Source organism: Gordionus sp. m RMFG-2023, chromosome 5, assembly GCF_954871325.1.
Source record: "Gordionus sp. m RMFG-2023 chromosome 5, tfGorSpeb1-WG-v2, whole genome shotgun sequence".
In the NCBI taxonomy this organism is placed as follows: Eukaryota; Metazoa; Nematomorpha; class Gordioida; order Chordodea; family Parachordodidae; genus Gordionus; species Gordionus sp. m RMFG-2023.
In genome coordinates, this window is record NC_088779.1 from 12,051,447 (window position 1) to 12,078,146 (window position 26,700).

Below are 26,700 nucleotides of genomic sequence, written 5' to 3' on the forward strand. Positions count from 1 at the left end.
CTCAATCTAACTGTGATCAAAGAGAAAATTTATAATCACTCATTAATAATTTAAATTGTATCTGATTATTTAAACGTGATTATATAACCTGCATAAAGGCCAATTTCAAAAGATAATGTTACAATAAAGATTATGCTAGAAATGTATTTTTCTATCATTAAGATCGTAGTCCCAATAGGCATTGTATTTTAGTTTTATTATGGAATTTACATTTTATGAAGTTAAAATTGGTGAAAGGTCTGCAGAAAATTTTATTATGAATATTAGTTGTTTTTATTAAAATTAACCTATTATCATATTAGAAAATGGAATATAGGAGAAGAAGCCCCTGAAAAATTTATTAATCTCCTTCCCATCTTATGCCATATAGATCATATAAGAAATAATTAATTCAAACACAATGATGTACATGTTCAAATATTAATAAACTGGAGTAAGATATGCAACAGTTTTAAATAAATGGTACATTTAGCTATAAAATAATTAAAACAAAAATATTAGTTTTTATTTTCAACAAAAAATATTATGTATTATTTAGTTAAGGTGTTCCGGTCTACCAACAGTTATTTTAAAAATGTTATGCATATATAGATATCAATATTTGTAAAACACGAGGCATATATTTATTTTTACTCGCTTGTAAAAGTATTACCTATACATGCCTTTTTTTTTTTTTTTAGCTCAAACCATTATTTAATATAACTCTTTAAGGTTAGGATGAGATTTCGCGCATAATAAATTTAAAAATTACAAATTTTAATATGAATAAATATAAACCAAAAAAATTTAGTAATGCAAATAACTATGCTGCTAAAAAATTGAAGTAATAATAATTAAGATAACGTCTAATAATTTTTAGGGTGGACAATGATGATGATTATGACGATACCCCAAATTTTTCGACTTTTGAGCAGGAATTGGCAATGTTTGAAGAAATGGAAATGGAATCACAAAATTCTGAGGAAATTAGCATAAGTACTTATTATATTCATCATTAATTTTTCTTATATTTTTTAGATTCAAAATCATTGAAAGATAATATAAACTTAAAATGGGCAAGACCTCCAGCTTTATCAATGGATGAATCTATTGATAAACTGATTTTTCAACAAATTGATATTGACTCATATATAGGTAAAAACAAATATTACCATATTGGCACATATGTAAAATATTACATTTAATATTGTTATGTATAAGGAGATACTCTTATATTAAATATTAATTGCACCATTTTGATATGTTGAATCACAAATGAATTTTTAATGATATTGTATAAGTTGGTTTGATTCTTTTGTGTCAAATATATATAAATAAGTTTGAGAGTAATTTATTATTTTAAATTTTTTATATCACCACAATTTCAACAAAGCTGTATATATTTTTTATTTCTTTTGATTCATAATATTAATTGCAAACACTAAATATAGGAGCATCATTCAAATTAAATATCTTATATTTTCTCATTTTACACTTATTATGTGAATGTGTAATTTTAAAAATTATTTTATTTTTATTCAAAATTGGAGATAAAATATTAATGCTTCATACAGAAATAGCCTATTGTTATACTTAGTTATGCCTTTCTTATTTAAGAAACATGACTAAAATAAGAATCCTCGTAAACTAATAATCCCCTATTAAACAAGCACATTTTTTTCATGACTAAAATAAGGATCCTCTTTAATTTTGGACTATTACAGGTTAAAATATTATATTTGAAATAAAACATTAAAAATGTAAAACAATATGTGTTTATATTTTTGTACATTACTTACAAAATAAATAACAATCCTTATATAATATATAACAAAACAGATTTTAAAACTATTATTTTCCATGTTGGTATATATTTTATATAAATTTTTTTTAGCTTTTGACAAAACACATGTAAAAATTAAATTTGTATACCATATTGATATACATTTGATGTTTATTTTTTTTATCTTATATAGTCTTTACTGAATACAGATCATTAAGTAATATGCAAAAATATAAACACACATTGTTTTATTATTTTTAATGATTTATTACAAATCTACTATTTTACCCTATATAAAAAAATAAAAATAGATCAAGTTTATTCAGAAGAAAAAAATTAATTTAAAAAAAATATTTTTAAAATAAATAAATTATAGATCATGTCTTTAAAATAAAATAAATATTGAATTATGTTTATGACTTAAAAAGGATTCAGAAAATGTTAATATTTTTGCCAATCATTCTAAGAACTGATAACTAGCTAAATCTGCACTAATTTAAAAATTAAGGAATCATTAACTTATATTTATTGGGAATAAAATCTTGAGAGAATATTTTTTTTTAAATTTAAAATTTTTTCTCAATTTCCTTATAACCTAATCAAATTTAAAAATTTTTAAACACATTAAATTCGATAAACCCCTTTAATAAAAAAGTTAAATTTAATTTAAAAAATAAGATATACTTTCTAGTTATATGGATTTTAAAATGCTACTTTTTTAGACATCTATAAAAAAATATTGTTATGAGTTACTAGTTAATATTGTTATATTCTCAAAAAACTGGCTTATAAAGAAACTTATAGGATAACAGAAATATAATTCATTCAAGATTAATAAATCAATAGCAAATATTAGAACCATTTGCTAATGATCCCTGAAATTTATAAATATAGAACTCTAAAAGTGGATTTCAGCTGCATCCAGGCTATAATACTAATTAAATTGACAATAAACATTAAATTATCATTAGGGCTGTGCCGATCCACATATTTTTCACCGATCCAATATTTTCCAATATTGGCTCAAAACCGATCCGATATTTATATGCCCCCCCCCCCTGAACCAAATGTAATTAAGTTTTACAGTACGCAGGAATTTGGTCTGGGGGGGGGATGATAAAAATTTTTAAGAAATATTATTGTTTTTTAAAAATATCAAGCATAAATTTATTATGACTAATAACTATTTCTAATACACAATTTAAAATTTATATGAATTATAAAAAAATTATATGTAAAGAATCACTTAAATGACCCAAAATAGAAATTTGAATTTTTTTAGCCTTTACACAAAAAGTTTCTTAGGAATAATTGCATTTTGTATGTTATATATTTACAATGTAAAATCTTCGTTGTGATTGAGCTAATTTTTCAATTATCTCATCCTTGCTTGTCGTCAAATGCCTATGAATATTCAAAAGATCCAAACCTTTCCATCTACTTTCAGATGTTTTACTTCTTGGTATGTTTTTCAGAGATCTGAAGGCCCGGCCCCCGGGCTGGACAGTATTTTAATTTTTTTAAATATACCCAGGCCGGGCCCGAAATTTTTTTAAAAAAACACCCAAGCTGGGCCTGAATTATTTTAAAAAAACACCCAATCCGGGCTGTATTTTTTAAAACAGCCTATATTTGAAATCGTTATTATTAGCTATAAAAATCAAAAATAAATATAATTTATTTTAAAAAAATCCGGGCAGAGCCTGAAATTTTTATTTTAAAAAAAGCCGAGCTGGCCTGAAATTTTTTTTAAAAAAAGCCGGGCCGGGCCTTAAATTTTTTTAAAAAAAGCCGGGCCGGGCCTTAAATTTTTTTAAAAAAAACCCAGGCCAAGCCGTAAAAAATCTTTGTTAAAATTATTGTTATTTTTACATGATATTTAGATAAATTTTCTATAGAAAGATATTGCCTATTTAAATTGGAGTCGGAGAAAACCCGACCCATATTTTCAAGTATTTATTTTTACACATGATATATTTTAATTTTTAACCTATAAAATAAATATATAGTTGCTATTTACAACAAAAGATGAAAATTTTGAGCCAATATTTCAAAATAAATATTCTCTTTATTTCAGATATGTAATATAACAATATTTAAAATATAAATATATTTAATATAATAAATCACATAAAATTTTAATATAATCTAATAATCGATCTTCGTTCATAAGTTACTCAACCGCTATCGAGGCTGGTGGATTACCAAGTTCTTGAGGAGGGTTAACATTCTCTCGAGGCTGGTTAATAGGCGCGGGAAATGGGATGGGCACTGGAGATGGGATAATAGATGCAGCCGGTTGCACGCCCTGCCTTTCATAATCTACTTTGATTAGAATAGCGATGCTCGCAATATCTAACATAGTGATTTCCCCCGTATCTATAGCAAATTGGGGCTTTCCCTCGAATTTGTATTATGCCTGTATATCTCCCAATCTCTTTTTTGTTTTGTCGTGTCTCCATATTTATCATTTGGCCATAAAACCTTGATGCCTCGGCCCTACATCTTCAAGCCAAATATTTGATTCATCCGATATATCAATGATTCTCTTTTGAATTCGGATGAGGAAATTGCCGACTCTATGTAGTTGCCGCCATCTAAATATTAAAAAAATTGTTATAAACGAAATTTATACATTTAAACTAGCATCTTTTAAAATTAATTGTTATAAAGGTTGTCTCTTTAAGGTCGCAATACCTAAGATAAAATATAAGCAGAATCATAATTATTTAATTTATAATAGGGAGTTTATAATATTCTTTCTTTCTTTCTTTCTTTTGGGTTATTTGTTAAAGTATATTAATAAAGTCAAAGTATTTTCTTATTATAGGGTTGTAGTATAGCTATTATTTTAAATAGATAATTTTAAGTAATGAAAAGTATAATATCTTGACCCAGGTATTTAAAAATAAAAAAAATACGGCATCGGTGTTAAATATTTTAACAAATAACCTAGATTAATATTATAAACTCCCTATTATAGATTAAATAATTACAGCCCTGTTTATATTTTATCTTGGGTATTGCAAAACCTTATAGGAGAAACAGCCTTTATTACAATTTTTTTAAATTATAGATGACAGCTACATGCAGAGTTGGCATCCGAATTCAAACCAGAATCATTGATGAATCTGAGAAATCTTATATTTGGCTTAAAGATGTCAGGACCAAGGCTTTATGGCCAAATGAAAAATATCAAGACGAGACCTAATACCAAAAGGTTGGGAGATGTATCGGCCTAATCAAACTCGAAAGAGAATTCCATAATCTGCCCTAGATGTGGGTGGAATCATTATGTTAGATACTGTGAGCGTCGGTTCTCTAATCACAGTAGATCACGAAATAGGCAGGATGTGCAGTCGACTGACCTGTTACCCCATTTCCTACGCCTATTAAACAGCCCCCCATAAATAACCATCCTCACGAACCTGCTAATCCGCCACCCTCTCTAGCGATTGAGGAATTCATGAACGAAGATCGATTATTAGTTTATGATAATTAAAATTTTATGTGATTATATTAAAGATATTATTTAAATTTAAATATTTTTATATCGCATATCTGAAATTAATAGACTATTTATCAGAGACCTGCAGAGGCACCATTTGCACGGCCCGGCATTGCCCGGCCCGGCTTTTAAATTTTTTAGGCCCGGCCCGGATATTTAAAAAAAAAAATTTTTACGGCCCGGCCCGGATAAATTAAAAAAAATTTTTTACGGCCCGGCCCGGATTAATTTAAAAAAAATTTTTTACGGCCTGGCCTAGCCCGGATTTAAAAATTTCAGGCCCGGCTCGGAATTTTTTAAAATTATATTCGATCTGTTATATACAAAAATTCACCTATGAGGTATTTTACCATATTTTTCAGCGAGTATTATCGCTTATTATTTAAAAAATACATGAAAAAGGCTAATATTTTTGAGAATATTATATTGAATTTATAAAAATTATAAAACTGTTATTTATAAAAATGGGTATTTTGAGCATATACTATATTTTTTGTTATAAAAATAAAACTAATATTCATAAAAATGGTAATAATATTTTGAGCATTTACTATATTTTATATTGCATTTAAAAAAAATAAAACTAATATTTAATTTATAAAAATGGAAAATATTTTGAGAATATAATATATTGTATTTAATTTACTATTTAATTTATAAAATAAAAATAAATCGCTATTTAAAAAAATGCATGTATAATAAATAGTATTTTGAAAATATAATCTAATTGCACAATATTAATATAATTTATTTTATAATTTTAAATATTTTATATTACATTTATAGGTTGGTTTTTCAGGTGTAAAAAAATTTATTAATTTTCATGGATTTACCATCACATTTATGTCTTTTTAGATGTGATGTACCATGTTTATAATTATAAGATAATATACTTGAACAATTCTTACATTGTACATAGCCAATGTTTTTTTTATTTTCATCTATGATGATGTTAAATTTAGCTCATATTTCAGATTTTAAATTATTATTTGTATTTCTAAAAGAATAAATATTATTTTTAATTTTATTAATTATATCATTAGTATTTTGTGCCATGATATTCCTTTATTTGATTGTTTTGGTAAATATTCTAAAAATTTAGATATGAATTATAAAAAATATATTATTAATACTTGAATATTGGGGTTTTTAAGATATTCCTTTATTTGATTGTTTTGGTAAAATATGTTGTAAAAATTTAGATATGAATTATAAAAAAATATATTAATACTTTGAATAAATTTGCAGGAGATTAATAATTAGATCGATCTGTGGGTGTTAGGTGTGTTAACCATCACCCAATATTATATTAATCATAACTATAATATAATATAATCTTGTAACTATTAACTCATAATGTAAAAATTTTTATAAAAAATATTAAGGCCCGGCCCGGATATATTTAAAAAAATTTTTTTTAGGCCCGGCCCGGGTATATTTAAAAAATTTAAAATACGGCCGGGATTAGGGCCGGGCCTGCAGGTCTCTGCTATTTATAATGTTTTTTCAATGTCCCACTATTTAAAAAAATTTTTTCAAAATTAGTTTTTACATTTTCTGAATCACATTGAAGAGATAAATTTGAATCTTATTTTTTTATAATAGACTATAATTAGTGAGGATTCTTAGGAGTTCTTATTTTAGTCATGAAAAAAATGTTTTTTTAATTAATTTACCAGTATTTTTTTAAATTAAAAAATATTTTCTAAATCATATTGAAGAGTGGACTAAATAAGAATCCATATTATTTTTATAATATGCAGGGATTCTTAGTTTACGGGGATTCTTATTTTAGTCACCTTTTTTAAGGGATATGCCTATAAATTTTCTCTAATTCCATATTTTGTGATATTACACAAAACTGATTTGATACCAATTCAATATTTAGTTTATTTACCATCAATCTTTGAACATTGTCATAATATGTATATTCTCCAAAAGTTAAGCATCTCATTTAATATATGGGATATGTCTATGGCTGAATACAATATTGTTAAATTGGCTTGATTTAGCCTTTTTTTAAAATGGCTTAAATGTCTCTTTCGGTCCTGTTAATTAAATCTCCAAGCTTGAATAATTTTTTCTTGGTTAAAAGCATGTTATAAATTGGCTAAATTGAATTGCTTAACAATAGCTTATTGAAACAAATATTTTAAAATCCTTTTCTTGAGCAGATAATATTACAAATAATTTTTATCCTCTATTCTATCTATAATTTTATTTTTTTTTGTTTTGGTTCCTTTTACATGAAATTATGTATAAAATATAAATTATTTTATCATTATATATAGATTGATAAAATAACCAAAAATAATTAAAATATTATGTTGTATTCGTTTTTTAAATAGATCAACCTGAGCAATTTTTTTTAAAATGCTTAATATGGCCTGATCTGATCCAATATTTAAAATAGACACATCTTACTTTTCGATTTATTGATTATATTTAAATTTAATTGTGATATTTAATTCTATAGTCAACGTCAGATACATTTACACAAATATATTTTTTATGACCCCTATTTGAGTTAAGATATGCATTTTATTGTAGAGGTTGGCAAAGCCCAGCGAAATTTGTTTTGGGTAAGCTTGGGCAAATAATTCAAAATATTTTTACTAACCAGACTAGACCAAAGTAGTTTTGCAAATATTTTTAAAGCTGTAGAATAAATTTTTTATCCTTTATAAAAGATTTATATAGGCTGGGTCACAATTTGTATAAAATATATTTATGGGAAGGGCTTGGATAAATAAGGCGGCGCTGAGGACTAAAGAACTCTATTATAAAATTTTAAAGGATCAGTTTAAACTAGGATGCCCTAATTTCTAACCTATTCTAAAGATAAAAATAATTACACTAAATGATATCCTTATAAAAATATAAATAACAATCAATAATTGTTTTAATTTAAATATAAATAATAATTATTTTCAGGTACTCCAACTGACCCTTTAAGCATTAATAAAGAAACCTCTATTGTGAGGATGTATGGATCAACTAAAGATGGCAACAGCGTGACCTGCCATGTTCATGGATTTTTTCCCTATTTTTATATTGACAAACCTTCAGATCTTAAAGATGCTGATATACCTTTATTTAAAGTATTAAAAAAGTTTTTTAGTCAGATTAACTTTGTACTTAAATGATGATATTTAATATATTTAACTCTTGAATGATAATGTGGGAAAAATAATAGGAATTTTTAGGCGCGGCACTGCCCCCTCCCCTCCAATTTTATAATTCTTATATTTCACTCAAATTTCTTTATTAATAATTCTATATATTTATTATTTTTAGTACAAAAATCTAATAAAAATTTTTTATCCAATGAATTTATAAATATTAGTTTAAACATGTTTTCAAATAATAATATATTTTTTAGAAAATTTAGAAAATTAAAATGTCCGTTTTTGCTTCCAAAAATGCTTATACCTTAAAAATCATTATGAAGCTTTCCAAAATATAGCTTACCATAAAATAAGGGGCTATTAAAACTAATTCAAAATACTGTTAGATATTTTTAATAATAATTTACAAATCTATGGGATGTTGCTATGCCTCAGTATACCACTCAAGTGTAACAACCTATTTTCATATATTATTTTTTAGCAAGCATTGCATGAATCTTTACGAACAGAATTTAAAAGCAAAACACAATTGACTACCTGCATTATGGATTTAGAAAATGTCGAAAGGCAAAGTAACGATTTCTAATTACAACAAATGTTATATTTTTATATAATATTTATCAAATGAAAAATAGAATTAAAAATTCAACTACTATTGTAGTACTACTTAATAGCATTTAATTTATTTTAAGATATATGATAACCTTAATATCATGTCATATTATAAAAACTTGCTAATTATTCAAATGATTTTAATAAAATTTAAAAAAAAGATTTATATGGATATCATGGGAACAAGTTGTCCAATTTCTTAAAAATTTCACTTGCTCTACCTCGTCTTGTACCAGTTGCCAAGAGGATATTGGAAAGAAACTTTGTTACCCCATACACAGATAAGTCCATATTCCAAACTTACGAAAGCAATATTGATTTTGAGATAAGGTTATTTATCGATGTCTTTATATACTCTATTTTACATGAAAGATCTTTTTTACTTAAGGATTGAGAATCATCATTCTAAAAAAATATAGCCTGCTTTGCTTATTATTTTTTTTCCGTATTTTTTAGGTAATATTTACCACATTTTATAAATTCAAGGATATTGAATTAAAAATGAGTTGATTAGGGAATTAAAATCCATACTTTCTCCATTCTTTTATACAGATATAATCTGGCAAATTTTTTTTTATATATAATATGGATAAATAATACTCACACATATCTATCTTGGCCATAAAGAATTTATGCCATTCCCTCCGAAATTATGAGAGAAAATAGTTTTTAAAATTAAGTTTTATCATTTAAAAATTTATTTTTATTAATAAAAAATTATCCCAAAATCAATCAAATCATCACATTATCCCGATTTCTGAAATCTTGTAATTGACAATATCTTAGTAATTTAAAATTTTACCACTTTAAATTACTGAATTTCATAAAAAATAATGTTGTAATAAAAGTATCATTGATAAAGATAAAAAAAAGTTTTTTTAAAAAAAATATAGAATTAGCAAATAGTGTTGTTAAATACTTCGATTTCACCGATTTTAAAATTAATATTTTAGCCAAAATATTATTACGCAAGCCTCTAGATTTTGTTAATAGACGCCCAAACCTTTCTGCTATCTATGAGTAACACCAATCTTACACAATCTTTTTTGCTCTATAATAACACTAACTATTATAATTGTTAAATTGACGTTAAAGAAAAACTATTATTTTATGTGATTCCTTTAAACATAATTTCCTGATCAAAGAAAATATGGTTAACGATATAGTATAGAATCCTAGATTTAGAGCTATCCCAATCAACTTTTTATCGATTTGATCCAATATTCACCCAAAACTTAACTGAATCCTAATTAATATTTTCATTGATTTTTATTTACCATCTATCTTTGAACCAATGTCAATAAAAAATTAATATTTTTAAATGCAGCAAATAATTAACTCTAATCGGTAGCAAACCACGAAACATGAATTTTTTTGTTTCTCATGTCCAAGTTATCCCCGATGCGGTATTTAATATCGTTACAGCCCTAACTAGAATTTATATAAGTTAACTTAAAAAAATCAGAATTTATATAAAATTATAAAATGTTTAAGAATATTTATGTGTAATAATATCATAATGATATTAATATCTACATTTTAATACAATCTGGGTATACAAGGATTATCATAAATTTTAGGCTTAAATCCAAAGTTTTAATATCTTCAATTGTTTCTAAATCCCCATTTGCGCATCATGCTACCAATTTAAATAGCATCATAAATTGGAATCAGCCAAAAATTTTATATCATTGTCATAAAATTTATTAATTTTAACCTTGAATTGATGATAATCCTGGTAATGCCTAATTCTATCATATATTAATTTTATAATTTCTATTTGTTATTAACTATATATAACTATACATAACTTTATTTATTATATTTTTTTAATATTAGAATACTTTATTTATCTTTTATTTCTTATGCTTGATTAAGATAAATGCCAAAATATTGTAAATATCGATTAAGTTCTGATTTTTAATAATTTCGCTTACTTATAATATATTTTAATTATCTTATTAAAGGCTATCAAAAGATAATTTAAAAAAATACTTATTGAAGTTACTTTTTATATTTTTTCCAACTCACAGATTTATGGTTGATTCCAAAATGGTCGGAGGAAGTTGGATAGAACTGCCTCCTACCAAATTTTCTTTAAGGAAAGGCGAAAAGAATAAAATAACTCGTTGCCAAATAGAAGTGGACATTCCGTATTGGGGTGACATTATCTCTCATTCACCCAACGAACCACAATGGTCCCACATTGCCCCATTTAGAATTTTAAGCTTCGATATAGAGTGTTCCAATAGAAAAGGTGAGATTTAAATTATCATTCGAACAATATATTTTTTTAAAAAATACGAAATTTTAAAATTTATTTAAGGAGTATTTCCTGACCCGGCATTTGATTCCGTTATCCAAATAGGCAATATGGTAGCCAAACATAGTGAGTCAGCTCCTTTTATTCGAAACGTTTTTACACTGAATACTTGTGCTCCTATAGTAGGAAGCGACGTGTATTGTTTTGATAAAGAGATACAACTATTGCAGGTTATTACATTTTTATTTACAGTTTTTTTCGTTTCGTCAAAATGTAAAGATTTTTATTTCAAGGACATTTTTTCCCTTCATAAATGATGGAAAGATTACGGTAAATGATATTGGTATTTTTTTTATATTATATTTCAAACTTGAAAATTAGCGTTAAAACCTGTTGATTTATGTTTATTTTCTTAAATATTTTAATGTTGTTAGATTACAATTTGAATTCTAAAATTGGCCAATAAAAAAATGGAATATAAATATTTAATTTTGAGCTAAACTACTGATAGATATTCTTTTTAAATTAAGATTAAACATCCTATGATCAAGTTGTAAGAACAATTAATTATAAAGTTGATAATTAATTTGAGGGCTTCTTAGAATAGTTTTTTCCACCGTTCAATATGCACCAGTTTAACTATATATTTAATTTCCCGAGCTTCTACCACGATCAGGACCATCCCCTGGTATAGTCCTATCATGCTATTGGTCACCATCTTATCCCATCTCTTATTTTATCTTCCTCCCTAAATGTTTATCCATCCGTTTAATATTATAAATAACAATTCTCTTTAAAATCCACTAGTGTCATAGAATTTTTAAAACAATTTAATGAAACAATGGACTAAACATTATTTTACCATTGTAGACGATATTCGTTTAAGTCTTATTGCAATCAATACAATAAATAAATAATGGATACAAAAGTTTGCCTTTACTATTTTCCACTCTTAAATACGACATATTATAGCTATCACCAAATTTTCAAACGATTTATCATGAATTAGAAATGGGCTGAATTTATTAGACAAGTTGATCCCGACATTATAACTGGTTACAACATACAAAACTTTGATTTCCCTTATCTTATCAATAGAGCTAATGCTATCAAAGTAATTATTATTTTTATTTATACAATTTTTTTTAAAAATTAGCTTAACTTGAGCAATAAAAGATATATCCTATCTTATAAAAATAACCACCAATTTTAAAATAGATTTTCTATGTATATTTTTCCATTCAGTTTAATTTATTATATTATTCGTCTTAATATAATATGATTTCCATAAACCACTTTAAATTTAACTATAACCGTATAAATGTAATTATAGGCGTCCGATTTTTTCTATCTCGGCAGAATATCCTACCTCAAGACGGGTTTCAGAGAATCTACCATTCAATCCAAACAAATGGGGAGAAGGGAGAACAAGCTTATAGCTATGGAAGGGAGGATCATATTCGATTTATTTCAAGTTTATATTGTGACAATTTATATATATTTTGGTTATCTTTCTGGAATAACGAACATTCTAGAATTCTCATTTGAGGATAATCATTTAATTTTAAATTATCTATGAGAGCGAATTAAATATGAGAAAGAGAAAACATATTTTATCGGGAATGTATGTTAGCACGTGTAGAGTATACTTAGTGAATTTCAGATAATTTTGCCATGAACATTTGTGAAGTCAATATATTAATTAGGAATAGTTCAAAAGTTCACGACATAGGACTGGAATACAATTCCGGAATGATTGGATTTTTAAAATTTTTAAATGGCTCTCGAATGTATTTAAAATTGAAATTCAGATTTATTCACGTATTTGAGAAAAAGGTACCACATTATATAATTTTTCAAAATTTACTACCAGATAATAGATTTATTCTAAAAAATGGAACAGATAAAATTATTAAGAATTAATTGATAAATAAAAAGATATAAACGGAGCAAGATTATGATACAACTGACCATAAGATTAAAAGATAACGAGCTACTCCTTAAGACTCTAAATAACATTCATTATAGTAAAAATATGGATTTTTAAATAAAAAATGTTAGGAAGGGAAGATAGATGTTACTTAGCATTTTGGAAACTTAGATAGTTTCATCAAAACACCACGATTTTTATTAAAATTTATAAAGCCTTGTTTATGGGTTTTTAAAATATTTATTAGATAATACTCAGAGAACATAAACTCAGGTCCTATTCTTTAAATGCCGTCAGTTTTCATTTTTTGGAAGAGCAGAAAGAAGATGTTCAACATTCCATTATTACGGATCTACAAGTATAAAATAGTTATGTATATATATATTATATATATATAAGTAATATATCTTACGACAATCTACATAATTAGACTGTAATTGCTTGATTAATATTTCATTCAATCCAAGTAATTTACACACACACATAAAATAATAACTAAAATGTTCGTGACCAAAATGTTGGAAATATATTAAGCAGTGATTTTTCATAAATTCAATGGTGGTAAAATCTTCAAAAACGAGCTCGACAAATTATTTTACTACTTAAAAAATTTACAAAGGTTCGGTTCGGTTTAGCTTATTATAAAGGTTCATAATGGTTCATTATGGTTAGAAATTTTTTTTTTATTGAAACAACACCATCGTCTAATTTATTTTTATTATAAGCATCTATGAATTATATATAAAAAATATATAAGATTCAAAATAACTCATTTTTAAATATATTATAAGTAATATATTTTATAATATAAATGGATTGTTTGTTGTGACGATAACACAAATTTTAGCCCTGAAAAGGCCTTTTCTACAGAAACTTGTGATGCAGGAACCGCCAGTACTATAAGAGCAAGTTTATATAATACTGGATATTCAAATTTTGTTGACTAAAATATAAAAACTGATCCGGTTTAATCTTTTTTTATAAAGGTTCTTTTACTCCTTCAAAAATAATTATATCGGTTACGGTTCTGATATTTATAACGGTTTATGATGGTTTAACGTTTCGTTACGGTTCACTCCGGGTCTTTGATTGCGAGTTATATAATAAATTATTTTAGGCTATAATTTTTAAGGTTTAATTACGTTTTTTATTTTATAACGTCATTTAGATTATATTGATGGGTAAAATTTGCTAAAAATTTTAAGATTATTCTAAAATATATTTGATTATAATTTCTAATAATTTAATAAAAAAAAGAAGGACCAGTGTCGATTATTAGTAGCCTATATTTTGACAGAGGGTGGAGGAGGAGAGAAAAAATATATTTGTATTTCACTGCAACATTTTTTATTGTTCTTTGGGACATTATATACTGGGTATAAAAATACTATTTGAATGATCAATTTTGTTGATTTATGATGAAAGTTTTTGAATTTATAAAAAACATGGCTCAAGTGCTGGTCAGCGCTGACCACAACGTTATCTCTCGTTTTTTCTTATATACATGTGTTGGATTATATGCTGATCTTTTTTTTAATAATCGGATCGTACACGTTCTCTTTTTGTTATCATATTGTTCATCATTTGCATCATAATACATATTGATTGTTTGCGAAAAAAAGTAAAGTTTTCCCAATTAGCTTTGGACATAAAAAAACTAGGAAAATTAAACCAGAATCCTGTAATCGTTTATTAACTATTCAAGCAGCTCGGGGTCTATTTATTAGGAAGTTCACGACATATTGTTCAGCATGTTGAATGATAAATAGCTTGTTGAATAATATAAATGTTTATAACTTTCTATAAGCCAAATATTTATAATATATAACTCCCTACGTCATGGTTTGCCAAAACAATTATTTTGCAAGAATTTTAAAAATGGAAATAAACACTCTTTGAATAATATTCTTTGGTTTGGGCGGGCTTGTAACTTCATTAAGAATAAAACTGCCTCCACTTCAACTTTTCCATGTATATTATTATAATTATGCTTGGAATCTTTATTATCTCATACCGTTATGTTCTTATTTCACATTAGATTTATGTGTCAATTTCCCGATTTGGAATAAAGATGGTGAAAAAAATAATTTATTATTGTTTTCGCTTTTATATATTTTATTAATTATATCTAGATTTATTTAAAAAAATTAAAGCACGAATTATTTAAACGGCTAAATTATTATTATTCGTTAAATCTAAGGTGTTACCACTATATGATAGAATCTAATCCTCTCGCTAAAAATAAATCAAACCCTACTCACGAAATTCTGGTGGCATAACTCAATTATTTTACACATTTTATAATTTTTATATTTATTTTACCATGTGCCTTCACCACCTGATTTCTTTATATACTCATCTTTTTATTGTAGGAATAAAGATTTGATAAGTCATAATATCATTATTTTTTACTTATTTTTCACCATAATTTTTCCAATCTTAATGAATAAAAAAAACAGTCTAAATGTTTTTAACCAGCATATTTCTAAAAAAACTGGGTGAATTGAAAGGATTTAAATTAAATTGATTAGAAAAAAAGCATATTTTTTAATTTTTTTAAAATCTTTTTATAGAATGGCAACGATCAAACCCGCCGACGGTTGGCAGTTTATTGTATGAAAGACGCCTATCTTCCTCTTAGACTACTGAATAAATTGCTGTGCTTGATCAATCACATTGAAATGGCTAGAGTGACGGGAGTTCCTCTTAATTATTTGCTAACTCGAGGACAGCAGATTAAAGTTTTGAGTCAACTCCTGAGAAAGGTTTTATACCATTATAATATATTATTGAAACCTGCAGGCCTAAGCGCGACCCTTAAATCTTTGCGGGACGTAAAAAATAAATTACAAAAAACCTGATTAGGGAATAAAAATGTGAAATGTTATCAAGCTTGAGCCTGGCTCGAAAATTTGACCTCTGCAGGGTTCCGATATTTATAAATTATTATACATAAGAATTCAAAAACCCGTTTTTTTTCGTTTTTTAAATATTTTTTAATAAATTTTAAGTGTTTTTTGTTGAAACAAACGTTTTTTATTTTGTTTTTTTCCACCACTAACATTTATCATAAAAATACATTTAATCTTAATTCGTTTTAATATTTAATAATGCTTTCATTTTCCATTGGATGGGTACATTTTTTTAGCATACAATATTAGTTCATTTAATTTAAATCTAACATTAATGAAAGATAGTATATTCTTTCATAGGAAAAATTCAACTTATTTTAACTTTTAAAGATGACTCCCTCTTCATAGATTCCTTATAATTCCTTTATTTGCTTTATATGATCAATTCCTAGTTTCTAGTTTTAATAAAATGTTTTATTCATAAGTTTTAGAATAAGGTGAGCATAATTTTACTATTTCTTTATTTTATCCTTTTAAATCAAAGGCCAAAGAAAAGAATTTGATAATTCCTGCTTATCAAGGGGAATCTGGGGAAGAATTCATTGGGGCAACTGTCATTGAACCTATCAAAGGGTTTTAACATTATTTTTATATATTGTATAATATAATCCCTTAAATTATTTTTTAAATTCATTATTCTTTTAATGGTCAGATTTTTTTGAGCTGTTATCTGGATATTTTGATTAAGTCGGGTTTTCTTAATCATGATCCTAAAAAAATAAGCTAGATAATAGTGCTTACGAAATTTTCGGTTTGTGATATTTCCCGAACAATTTACTTTAAACGTCGTCCATTGTAAGCGTTTTATTTTGCATTAAAAAAACGCAAGCTTTAGTATTTTAAAAAATACCACATTAATTTAAAAAACAAAGCATTTTATATTAAAACATACCACTAAACGCTTCTGCATCCTGAAATAAAATTTTGTTTCTATTTTTATAAATTTTAAAAAGAGCAGTTCTGAAGGTTTTACTTCTGTTTTCATACTCTGATTTGAACCTATTCTATATTTTTCTAACATTAGTATCTTTGTCGTGGTTGACGTTGATTTTTAGAATTATCAAAGTTTATCAAAAATTATCCTATTACTGTAAAAATTACCTATTCTCTCTCTTCCATCTAATTATACTCGATCACTTATTACGATATTCTGAATTATATTCAAATAACAACTACTATAGTTTATATTCTCTCTTAATAAACAAATATACAATAATATTTACTAATTAGGTTAGGGATAGAAATAGCAAATTTAAATTGCGATTTGAATCAGCTTTATTTTTTTTTAAATTCAATGATTTTTTGTTTTCTAAATTATATCAACAATGATCAATGTTCAGATTTTTAAAATTACCTAATTGACTTTACTTTTATTTTCTTATATTTGTAAATTAAATTTTAATTACTGAGCTGAGCACACAATTTCAGGGTTTATTACTTTTTATGCTTCTGATTCTTATAAAATCATTATAACGTATACAATTTAATTATCATTTATCTAAAAGATATTACGATTCACCCATTACTACGTTAGATTTTTCATCCCTGTACCCTTCTATAATGATAGCTTACAATCTCTGTTACAGTACTCTGGTCTTGCATGACAAATACGGGTGATTTTAATTATCTATTCATATATCAATAGTATAAAATTTGAATTAGATATGAATATCATATAAATTGCTCCTTTAAACAATTGATCGTTTCATATATTTTTTAGAGGTTTCGACTTACACGCCTTTATTTTTAACGGTTTTGGGTAATGGTAAATAATATCGCTTATCAGTTTCAATTTGAATCCTTGTCTTTCAAATCCAAAAACTATATTCATTAAATTTATTTTATTTTTTTATTAACAAATTAGAATTTCAAATGATGAGATAACAACAACGCCCTCTAATAACCATTTTGTCAAACAATCCGTTTACACTGGTATATTACCCGAAATTCTGACTGATTTGATGACCGCTAGGAAAAAGTTTGCCACAATAGTTTTTATCATTATTTTTCAAAATATATAAATTTAATTATTTAAATTTTCCAGGATTAGCTGATTTTTTTTACTGTCTGATGTGAACAATTTGCTCATTATTATGCCTTTATGATCATTCACATTATTGACAATTTTATAATGATCTTTGTTAGCTATTATTTTCCTCATAATATTTTATTTTTTTAGCTTAAACATCTACGCATTTCTAGACACCTGTTCGATCCGATATTATCTCAAATTTTTAATAATAACATAACCAAAAAAAAGAAAATATGATATCCTAATTTTTAAAAAATTATGCAATACAATATTATCAATCTATGAATAATTTTGATTCACATTTTGATAACATCGGATCTTCCAATTTAAAAATATTGTCCTATTCTTTCTTCATTTTCATGGATTTGTTAGATTTTTAAAACTAATATTTTAGGATTGGGTTAATCACTATACGTGATCACATACATAATATAAATTAATTTACAGTGAGATAAATAGGATAATTTAATATTTCCAAAATAATATTATTTCTAATGTATCTATTTTTTTGTTTTACAATATTCTAAGAGTCAAGTTGGCGTTAAAATCAGAAACTGACATATTTATAAAGCAAGTGCTTGATGGAAGACAACTGGCCATAAAGATTAGTGCCAATTCTGTATATGGGTTTACCGGGGCTCAAAATGGGAAACTTCCTTGTTTAGAAATTTCTCAGGTTATTTATTACATTTTTTATCCCAAAATTCTTTATTATATAAATATATGAATATCATAGAGGGTTTTTTTCCCTTAAATTATTTCCTTATTCAAGTAAATATAATTTACAATTATCATTTAGAATGTTAATAAAATTTGTATTTAAATAATATATGTGGAAATTTGACGTTTTAAGTAATGGTATCAGAGCGGGATCAAAAAAGACTAAATTTTTTGAAATTATCTTTTTATAGAATAATTATGTATATACCCCTAGTGCTGCATTTATTTTTACCTATAGTTCCAGCTTTCTAAATAGTTTTAGTTCCTGTAACTGGTTCTTTAAGGTTTTTCTGAATAAGATTTGTCGAACCCTTATGGTTTAGATATATTTATATTAGTTGAAATTCTAATGAAATAATTGATTGCATAAAATTATTTTAAGAGTCCACTAACATGCTATATAAACAAAAATAACGTAGAAATGTACCGATACCACTTTCCGATCGATCTGATTTTTGCTGATATTACTATCCAATTTTTTTTATTATAAATAACAGTATGGGGAAAATGTCTATAGGAATTGAATAAATCAAACAAGAATATCAATATAATATATATAACATATAAAGCAAATTTAATTTTAAAAAGAATAATTATCAATTTAGTCTAGACAAAAAAATTCAACCATTATATCCTACATAATTTTGCATCTGCCACTTTGATATATCAGATGGGCTAATTTAATGATATTGGCCAGTAACAGATATTTTTTAATACTATTAATCCTGGTTGATAGGATATTTAAAAAATCGGTACCTTTTTTATATAAAGTGTACTGGAACATTTTACAATTAGTATTTGTACTTGTATATTGAAAAATAAAAACACTATTCAAAATATTGAACCATTAATTTAAAGTAATTAAATAATAAAATACTTTTTTAGAGTGTAACGGCTTATGGTAGACTCATGATCGAACAAACTAAAAAAGTCATTGAAGATCACTACACCATCAGTAATGGATTTGCGCATGATGCTAAGGTATAAAATCTCATAATAAAAATTAACTTTTTGAAAATAGGAAAGGCCATTTTTATATGTTATAGAATAAATTTTATTACATTTATTGAAATAGGGTTAATGTTTTTCTTTTATTAAAACTTAAAAATAAAGGTAGTATATGGTGATACTGATTCTGTCATGATTAAATTTGGGCTCACTTCATTGGCCGAAACAATGAATTTAGGGCGAGAAGCTGCTGAATATGTTTCTAAACATTTTCCATCTCCCATTTTACTCGAATTCGAGAAAGTTAGTCTTTGATTTTATATTTAATATGTTAACATAAAAATATGAGTCTGTTTATTATAAAAATTTCTGGAAAACATTTAAAAAAATATATTTTATATTTCAATATTTTTACAAATTATCACATAATGCAAATGAATGTTGCCATCCTTTTAACTAACAATCAATATAAAGGTATATTTTCCTTATCTGCTAATCAACAAAAAACGTTACGCTGGCCTCTCTTACACCAAACCAGAGGCTTACGATAAACTAGATTGCAAGGGTCTTGAGACTGTTAGGCGAGACAATTGTCCTCTAGTATCGAATCTCATAAATTCCTGCCTGCACACCATTTTGATTGGAAGGTTTTTTTTAAAAGCTCTTAGACTATTTTGATTTAATATCATTGTTTTTTTCAAAAATTAATCGATTGGTTTACTAATTCTTGATTATTAAGTGGATATGCTAATGCTCTAGAATGACTTCTGCCAACCTATAGATACATTTTAAAAATTGCTGAACGCGTTTGATAGGGCAAAAATTATATTTTTAAATAATAAACTTTTTTTCTCATTTCTATGTTTTGGTGGGATTCATTTTGTGACATTTTTTGAGGCCCCCTCTCTATCGCTCCAGTAGCCCTAAATTATCAATATGATTTTATAGAGGAACACAACTTTTAATAACACATTGGGTTCAATAAAATAATTTTGCTCTAGCTTTAAAAAGCAACCATTGCAGTTATACAAAATGATGAAAGATAATCGATAAATAAAAATTTAAGCGGATAATTTTTATGAAAAACATATTATTAAGAAACCCCCAATCTGCCGTCAATCATGCCATCCAAATAATATCGGAACTTTTGTGCAATAAGATAGACATATCTCAACTTGTAGTGACTAAAGAACTTACCAAAACAGATAAAGAATATGCTGGCAAACAAGCCCACGTTGAGCTAGCTCACAAGTACTTGTTTAAAAAAATCTTGGTTTTCCTTGCCTATTTTGTCTCTGGCGGCAATATACAATTTTAAATTAAACTTATACTGGATAAAATTGGGAACCAATAATAATAAAGCAAAGGCTTATTTTGAATTTACAAAAAAGTATCAAGAAAAGTTGAAAAAATTTGGCTCATTTTTTTATATAAGAATAAATAGTCAACATTTAGCAATATTATAAATATTTTTTTGAAATAGGTTAAAATCAATTTTATTAACTAAAATTAGAAATGTGTCTAGATTAAATATCAGATCTGGCTATTATTTTTGCTAAAAACCTTATTCAATATAAACATTGTTTATGGTGTTTTATACATGATTTGATAATTATAAAAAAATGTTAATTGTAATGTGATGTCAATTGATTAAAAATGAAAAATCAAATATGATATTAAATTTTAATATTACCAATAAAATAAAGATAATACTAATAATTAATTTAACAAGGAAAATATACTTTATAATTATTCATTATGCAATTTGTAGAAGAAAATTTTTTTTATGATCCACGAGGAATATTCAACTTATTAATTTCAATATATCATAATTTATAAATGTAAGAATGAGAAAAAGAGACCCGGGCAGTGCTCCATCATTGGGAGATAGGATACCTTACGTTATCATAGCTGGTTCAAAAGGATCGCCAGCTTATACAAGAGCGGAGGTATTATATAATATATATAATTAGCATTTGACATCATCACAAGATTGGTGATTGGATTTTCTTGAATTTAATAATGTTTATTTTATTTAAAAAAAACAATAATTTTTCAGGTTTACAAATTTAAATTTTCAAAAAATTTAGTTAAAAAAGTTTTTTTTTTATTACAAAGGATCCAATATATGTGTTAGAAAATAACATACCAATCGATACACAATATTATTTAGATAATCAAATATCTAAGCCACTTTTGAGGATATTTGAACCTATTTTGGGGGATAAAGCGGAATCAATATTATTGAGTAAATATTTCTATTTCCTTATTAATTACATCTTTTAATCATTTAGCAGAGATCCTAACTTAAGGGAATATCTGTTCAGGTTAAATAACAGATGAGGTTTGATTTACAAAAAAAAATATGGATTTTCTAAATACCGGGTTGAATCTTATCATGCACCTACTTATTAAAATGATTAATTTAGAGAATCAAATCTTTTAAAATTTCATCATAAAAAAACACATATTAAAATTCAATTAGATTATAATATATTATTAGTTTAAAAACAAAGATTTAGAAAATATATTAATCTGCAATAATTTATAATACTATAGGAATAACTCTCCAATTATTTTATAACTACTATATAATGCAAACCGGTTATATGCCTTTTTAATTGTTCGAGTCAGATTATGTGATAAAATTTTTTATTGGTTCAGGCTTAAAAAATGTAGGTAGGTATACGGTTCAGTTTGGATTCCTGTATTTTGCTATAATTGATATACATATACTATGAATTATTTCCTCCCTTTTTATGATACAATGATTCAGAAATAAAGAGATATAAAGGAGTTGTTGGGGACTCTTAAAGGCTCTCCTCCACTTCTTTCTCCAAAACAATTTGTAAATATTTTTGGATTACTTTTTTTTCTGAATTTTTAATTTTTAATATTTTGATGTAAATCGAAGACGGTTTATTGTTATTTTATATCGAAATATGAATAAAAGCTGAATACTATTTTAATATTATGAGAAAATCAACCTTCATATCCTTATTATACTTCATTCTAAAAAGTTTAACCGAATTAAGAGAAAATATGGGGCAAAGCTAAAAAAATAATTGGATGATATGTTTTTTGACATCCTCAAAATGTAAAAAAAGCAAACTATTTAAAAATAAATCATTCCACTCAAACTTTACTATTTTATAGATATTTCGTTGAAAAAATTTATAAACATACAGGAATATAATGAACAAACTTAATATTATATTTGAAAAGCATACGTGTTTTTTAGATTGTATTTTTTAGATTAAGATAATAAATTATTTTCAGTAAATGATTTAAAAACTAGAGATTACGTTCCATATCCCATCGCTACATAATACATTTTAGAGCTAGCACATTTTTTAAAATATCAAGTCAAGTGATTATTTTGCATTAATGAGCATAGTATTTGAATTGGATATTGTTCGATAATGACTTATCAATGTGGTTATTTTTTACGCAATAAGGATCTGGGATTGAAACTCAAAGCCTAGAAAGCATCCTATTGGACATTATTTTTCATAAAATATAACCTTCTTAAACTTAAACATTTGATTGTTAATACCCTAAAACAGAAAATAATATTTTCAGATAGTTTGTGAGTCAAGAACAACAAGTTAGGAGATCATATGATTTTGTCGTCACAAAAGAATACTAATATAATATTTCATTGTTATAAAAAAATTAAAAGGGGGAAAACATACTCTTACCAAAAGCGTTCCAATATCGAAAACTGGAAGCTTATCTCAATTCACGACAAAACATGCCCAATGCTTGAATTGCAAAACAATATTATATAGCGCCAAAAGTATTATAATTTAATTTAAAAGTGAAATTATATTATTTATACAATTGTCTTAATATATTGACAATTGTTAACCTTCTGCAATCGCAATATGTATTTCGTCGCCTGAGAATTAGGTTATTTATCCACTTTTTGTCAAAATTGTTTTTTTTTGCATAAATCAATTTTTTTTAAATTTTTACAATCAGATTGAAAATAATAGAAATTCAGTTTTTAAAATTGCTCTGTAAAGTTACAGATGGTATAATCTAATTTTCAGGCGACGATTTGTTTTAAAAAAACGACAAACAAACCATTGTAAAATCACTTATTATACATCTTAAAGCTGATTCTAAGATTATATGCAATCATTGTTTACCCGTCGTATCTGAAGTTTATCAAAGAGAAGTAAATTTATTAACTTATCTTTAAATACACATAAAGAATATTTCAATAAACTGATAAAAAACGAAAGTTTTAAAACAATAGAAATTTTTTTTGTTAAGAAATAATTAAGTTTATAGAAATTTAATAATGTGGGGTAGAGCGTTTACTATTCAAAAACGGATCGAATAATAAACTATTCACAATCGATTATTTTGAATGAATTGAAAAATTTATTATTCGTTATTCGATTGGTATAATGATATATTACTCATTTTTAAATGTGCTCGAAAGCCCTATCTATAATTTTCTTAGAACTAGATTTTATTTAAAAAAAATTCTGCTATCTTTTTGTGTTTTTTTAAAATTTATTTATATTATTTAATTTTTCTTTGGCAGATATGATAATTACAAAATTTATTTAACGTGAAAAAAATTTAATCTATTATCGTTTAGGGGCAATTGGCATGATAATTACAAAATTTTTTAATATTTTTTTGTATATTAGATTTTAAAGCTAAATGAATTGGAACAAAATTTTTCAGAATTATGGACTGAATGCCAAAGATGTTCGGGTAGCTTGCACGAAGATGTCCTTTGTACAAAGTTATTTTTAAGGGGGCTATAATATTTGATATTTTTTGTTATTTGTGAATACAATATCATCACTTTCTCACAATTAAAATTTTTGCAATGACAATATATTGCAAAAGTAGATTGGAAATCTTCTGTCGAAAATAATATTCCTTGCTCAGATCTCCAGTGTATAAAGTTTTTTTTCTTGCCTATGAGTTTTAAGGCCGGTCTGTCTAACATCCTTCGAATTTTATTGATTATTGACATGATAATATTTATTATACCAGCATATCTTTTAAATCCTTACTTTTTTAAAATAATGGAATATATGACCTTGCTGCAATTGCTATTATCACATTAATAAGATATAAATGGATGCTGTATTCATATTTCATAGAAATATTTTAGATTGTTTACTTTTATCTTTCAATTTTAAGAATATTCATTAATGCAATCTATGTTAGGAAGTTTTAATTTCAATAAACTTATCATTTGCATTTTGTACTCTAATGGATTCATTTATTTTATTAAAATCACATCCATTCATCATTTGTTAAAAAATATCCATTTTTGAAAACAATAAATTCTTTGAATCCAAATAAAGATTTTATAATTTTTACTAGTAATGTATATTTAAATTCTTAGGCCTAGCTTGGATTTTATGTGCTTGATTTATAACCTAAAATATGAAAAGAAATGTGGATTAAATTTAATCTGACTTAATTTTCCATTTATTAATAAATATAGTCAAGACTGTCCAATATATTACATGCGTAAAAAAGTACAAATGGATATAGGCAATCAAAATGAATTGGTCCTAAAATTTGATTAACTTGGTTCTGATTATATTTTATTACAGAAAATGATTGATTATCTGTATATTTTATACACATTAATAAATACAATGCATTTAATTGTTTTAATATTTACATATATAATAAAGTAATAAAATTATTACAATACAACTATTTGACTAAATTCATAATTAATTTAAAAATAGATTTGAATTATTAATTTTTTGTAATAAATTGATGTCTCATAATGTAATATTGAATTCCGGACATAAGAGTTGTTGAGGCTGTTGCGATGCTTTAATATATTTTTTTAAAATTAAATAAGTTAAATATGCAAGATGAAAAAAATAGCTCTTTTCTTAAATATGGTTCTGATCAATTGATATATTAAGTTTTTAAAGTTAAAATATAAATTAATTATTACTATAATGCAGACATTAAAGGGTGTGAAGAAGGGTAATGATATATAGGTGATAATAAGGCTGTAGTTACTGTTGATAATTGTAGAGCTGTATTGCACTAACATTAATAATAAAAAACATAACTTAAAATTTGAATACTTTGCTTAAAAAAGTGGGAGTAAATTTAATTTTTTCATTGAAGTTTTTATTATTTTTGAGAATAGACTTTTTGAATTTGATATATCCTATGTAGCCTAATATACCAATGTCTCTGAATATTATGAGAAACGCAACATAAACTAGTTTTAAAGTTATTAAAATTTATAGCTTGTATAATACTTGGAATTAACTCCATATATGTTAATGTTATACAAACAGCATTAACTAAGATTTTATCAGCCAAAGGATCAATAATTGCACCTAATTTGGATTGTTGATTGGGAATATTTCGAGCAATCATTCCATCAAACTATATTTATAATAAGATAAAAATATAGCTTAGAAAAATACAAGATCTGAAATTCCTGCTAAGGCAAACATTATAGCAGAAGTAATATAATATTCTTTAGTTATTGTCAGACATATTATTGGGGTAACTAATAATCTAGCTGTTGTTATAATGTTGGGTATCGTCATAATTCTATTTTTTAAATCTTCAGAATATTTCTAATTTTTAGATAAAGGAATGTTATGCAAGATATGTAAATTTAATACTATCTGTCATACTCGATAAAATAATTGCTTGCTAGGCGTAATGTAATTATGAATTGAACTAGGATATAATGCAAATGATCTGATATCCCTAACATTTTTATTAGCTATCTTTAACAATAAATTACAAGCTGTTGCCATTATTTTAAAAAAAAGATTGATGCATAATTACTTGCATCACCTGTACAAATTTGGGGCATTAGATAGAAAATCCCAAATATAAATAAAATTGATTTTAAGGTTA

The 26,700-nt window shown here is 25.3% G+C and overlaps 2 protein-coding genes across 3 annotated transcripts; one reads left to right on the top strand and one right to left on the bottom strand.

Annotated features, from left to right (window-relative positions):
• Positions 1 to 724: 724 nt before the first annotated feature.
• On the top strand, positions 725 to 25,453 carry LOC135929945 (DNA polymerase delta catalytic subunit-like). 2 transcript variants are annotated; one of them, XM_065466699.1, is made up of 26 exons: positions 725 to 823; positions 860 to 975; positions 1,018 to 1,134; positions 8,205 to 8,371; positions 8,880 to 8,970; positions 9,172 to 9,340; positions 11,044 to 11,267; positions 11,337 to 11,503; positions 12,283 to 12,387; positions 12,607 to 12,747; positions 13,451 to 13,561; positions 15,777 to 15,968; positions 16,600 to 16,688; positions 17,621 to 17,728; positions 17,980 to 18,093; positions 18,676 to 18,823; positions 19,753 to 19,848; positions 19,981 to 20,118; positions 20,290 to 20,462; positions 20,914 to 21,066; positions 21,662 to 21,764; positions 21,934 to 22,063; positions 23,498 to 23,614; positions 23,937 to 23,998; positions 24,483 to 24,580; positions 25,298 to 25,453. In XM_065466699.1, exons 1-26 carry the CDS (start codon positions 762 to 764, stop codon positions 25,380 to 25,382), a joined length of 3,276 nt encoding a protein of 1,091 aa, XP_065322771.1. In that variant the 5' UTR covers positions 725 to 761; the 3' UTR covers positions 25,383 to 25,453. The 2 variants fall into 2 exon arrangements, with proteins under 2 accessions (XP_065322771.1, XP_065322772.1); XM_065466700.1 differs by lacking the exon at positions 13,451 to 13,561.
• LOC135929946 (probable cardiolipin synthase (CMP-forming)) lies at positions 25,312 to 26,597 on the bottom strand. Its single transcript, XM_065466701.1, has 6 exons — positions 26,472 to 26,597; positions 26,256 to 26,411; positions 26,085 to 26,214; positions 25,905 to 26,044; positions 25,769 to 25,863; positions 25,312 to 25,639 (listed from the first exon to the last, which is right to left on the bottom strand). The coding sequence occupies exons 1-6, from the start codon at positions 26,595 to 26,597 to the stop codon at positions 25,561 to 25,563; spliced, it is 726 nt and encodes a 241-aa protein (XP_065322773.1). The 3' UTR covers positions 25,312 to 25,560.
• Between the last annotated feature and the right edge of the window lie 103 nt (positions 26,598 to 26,700).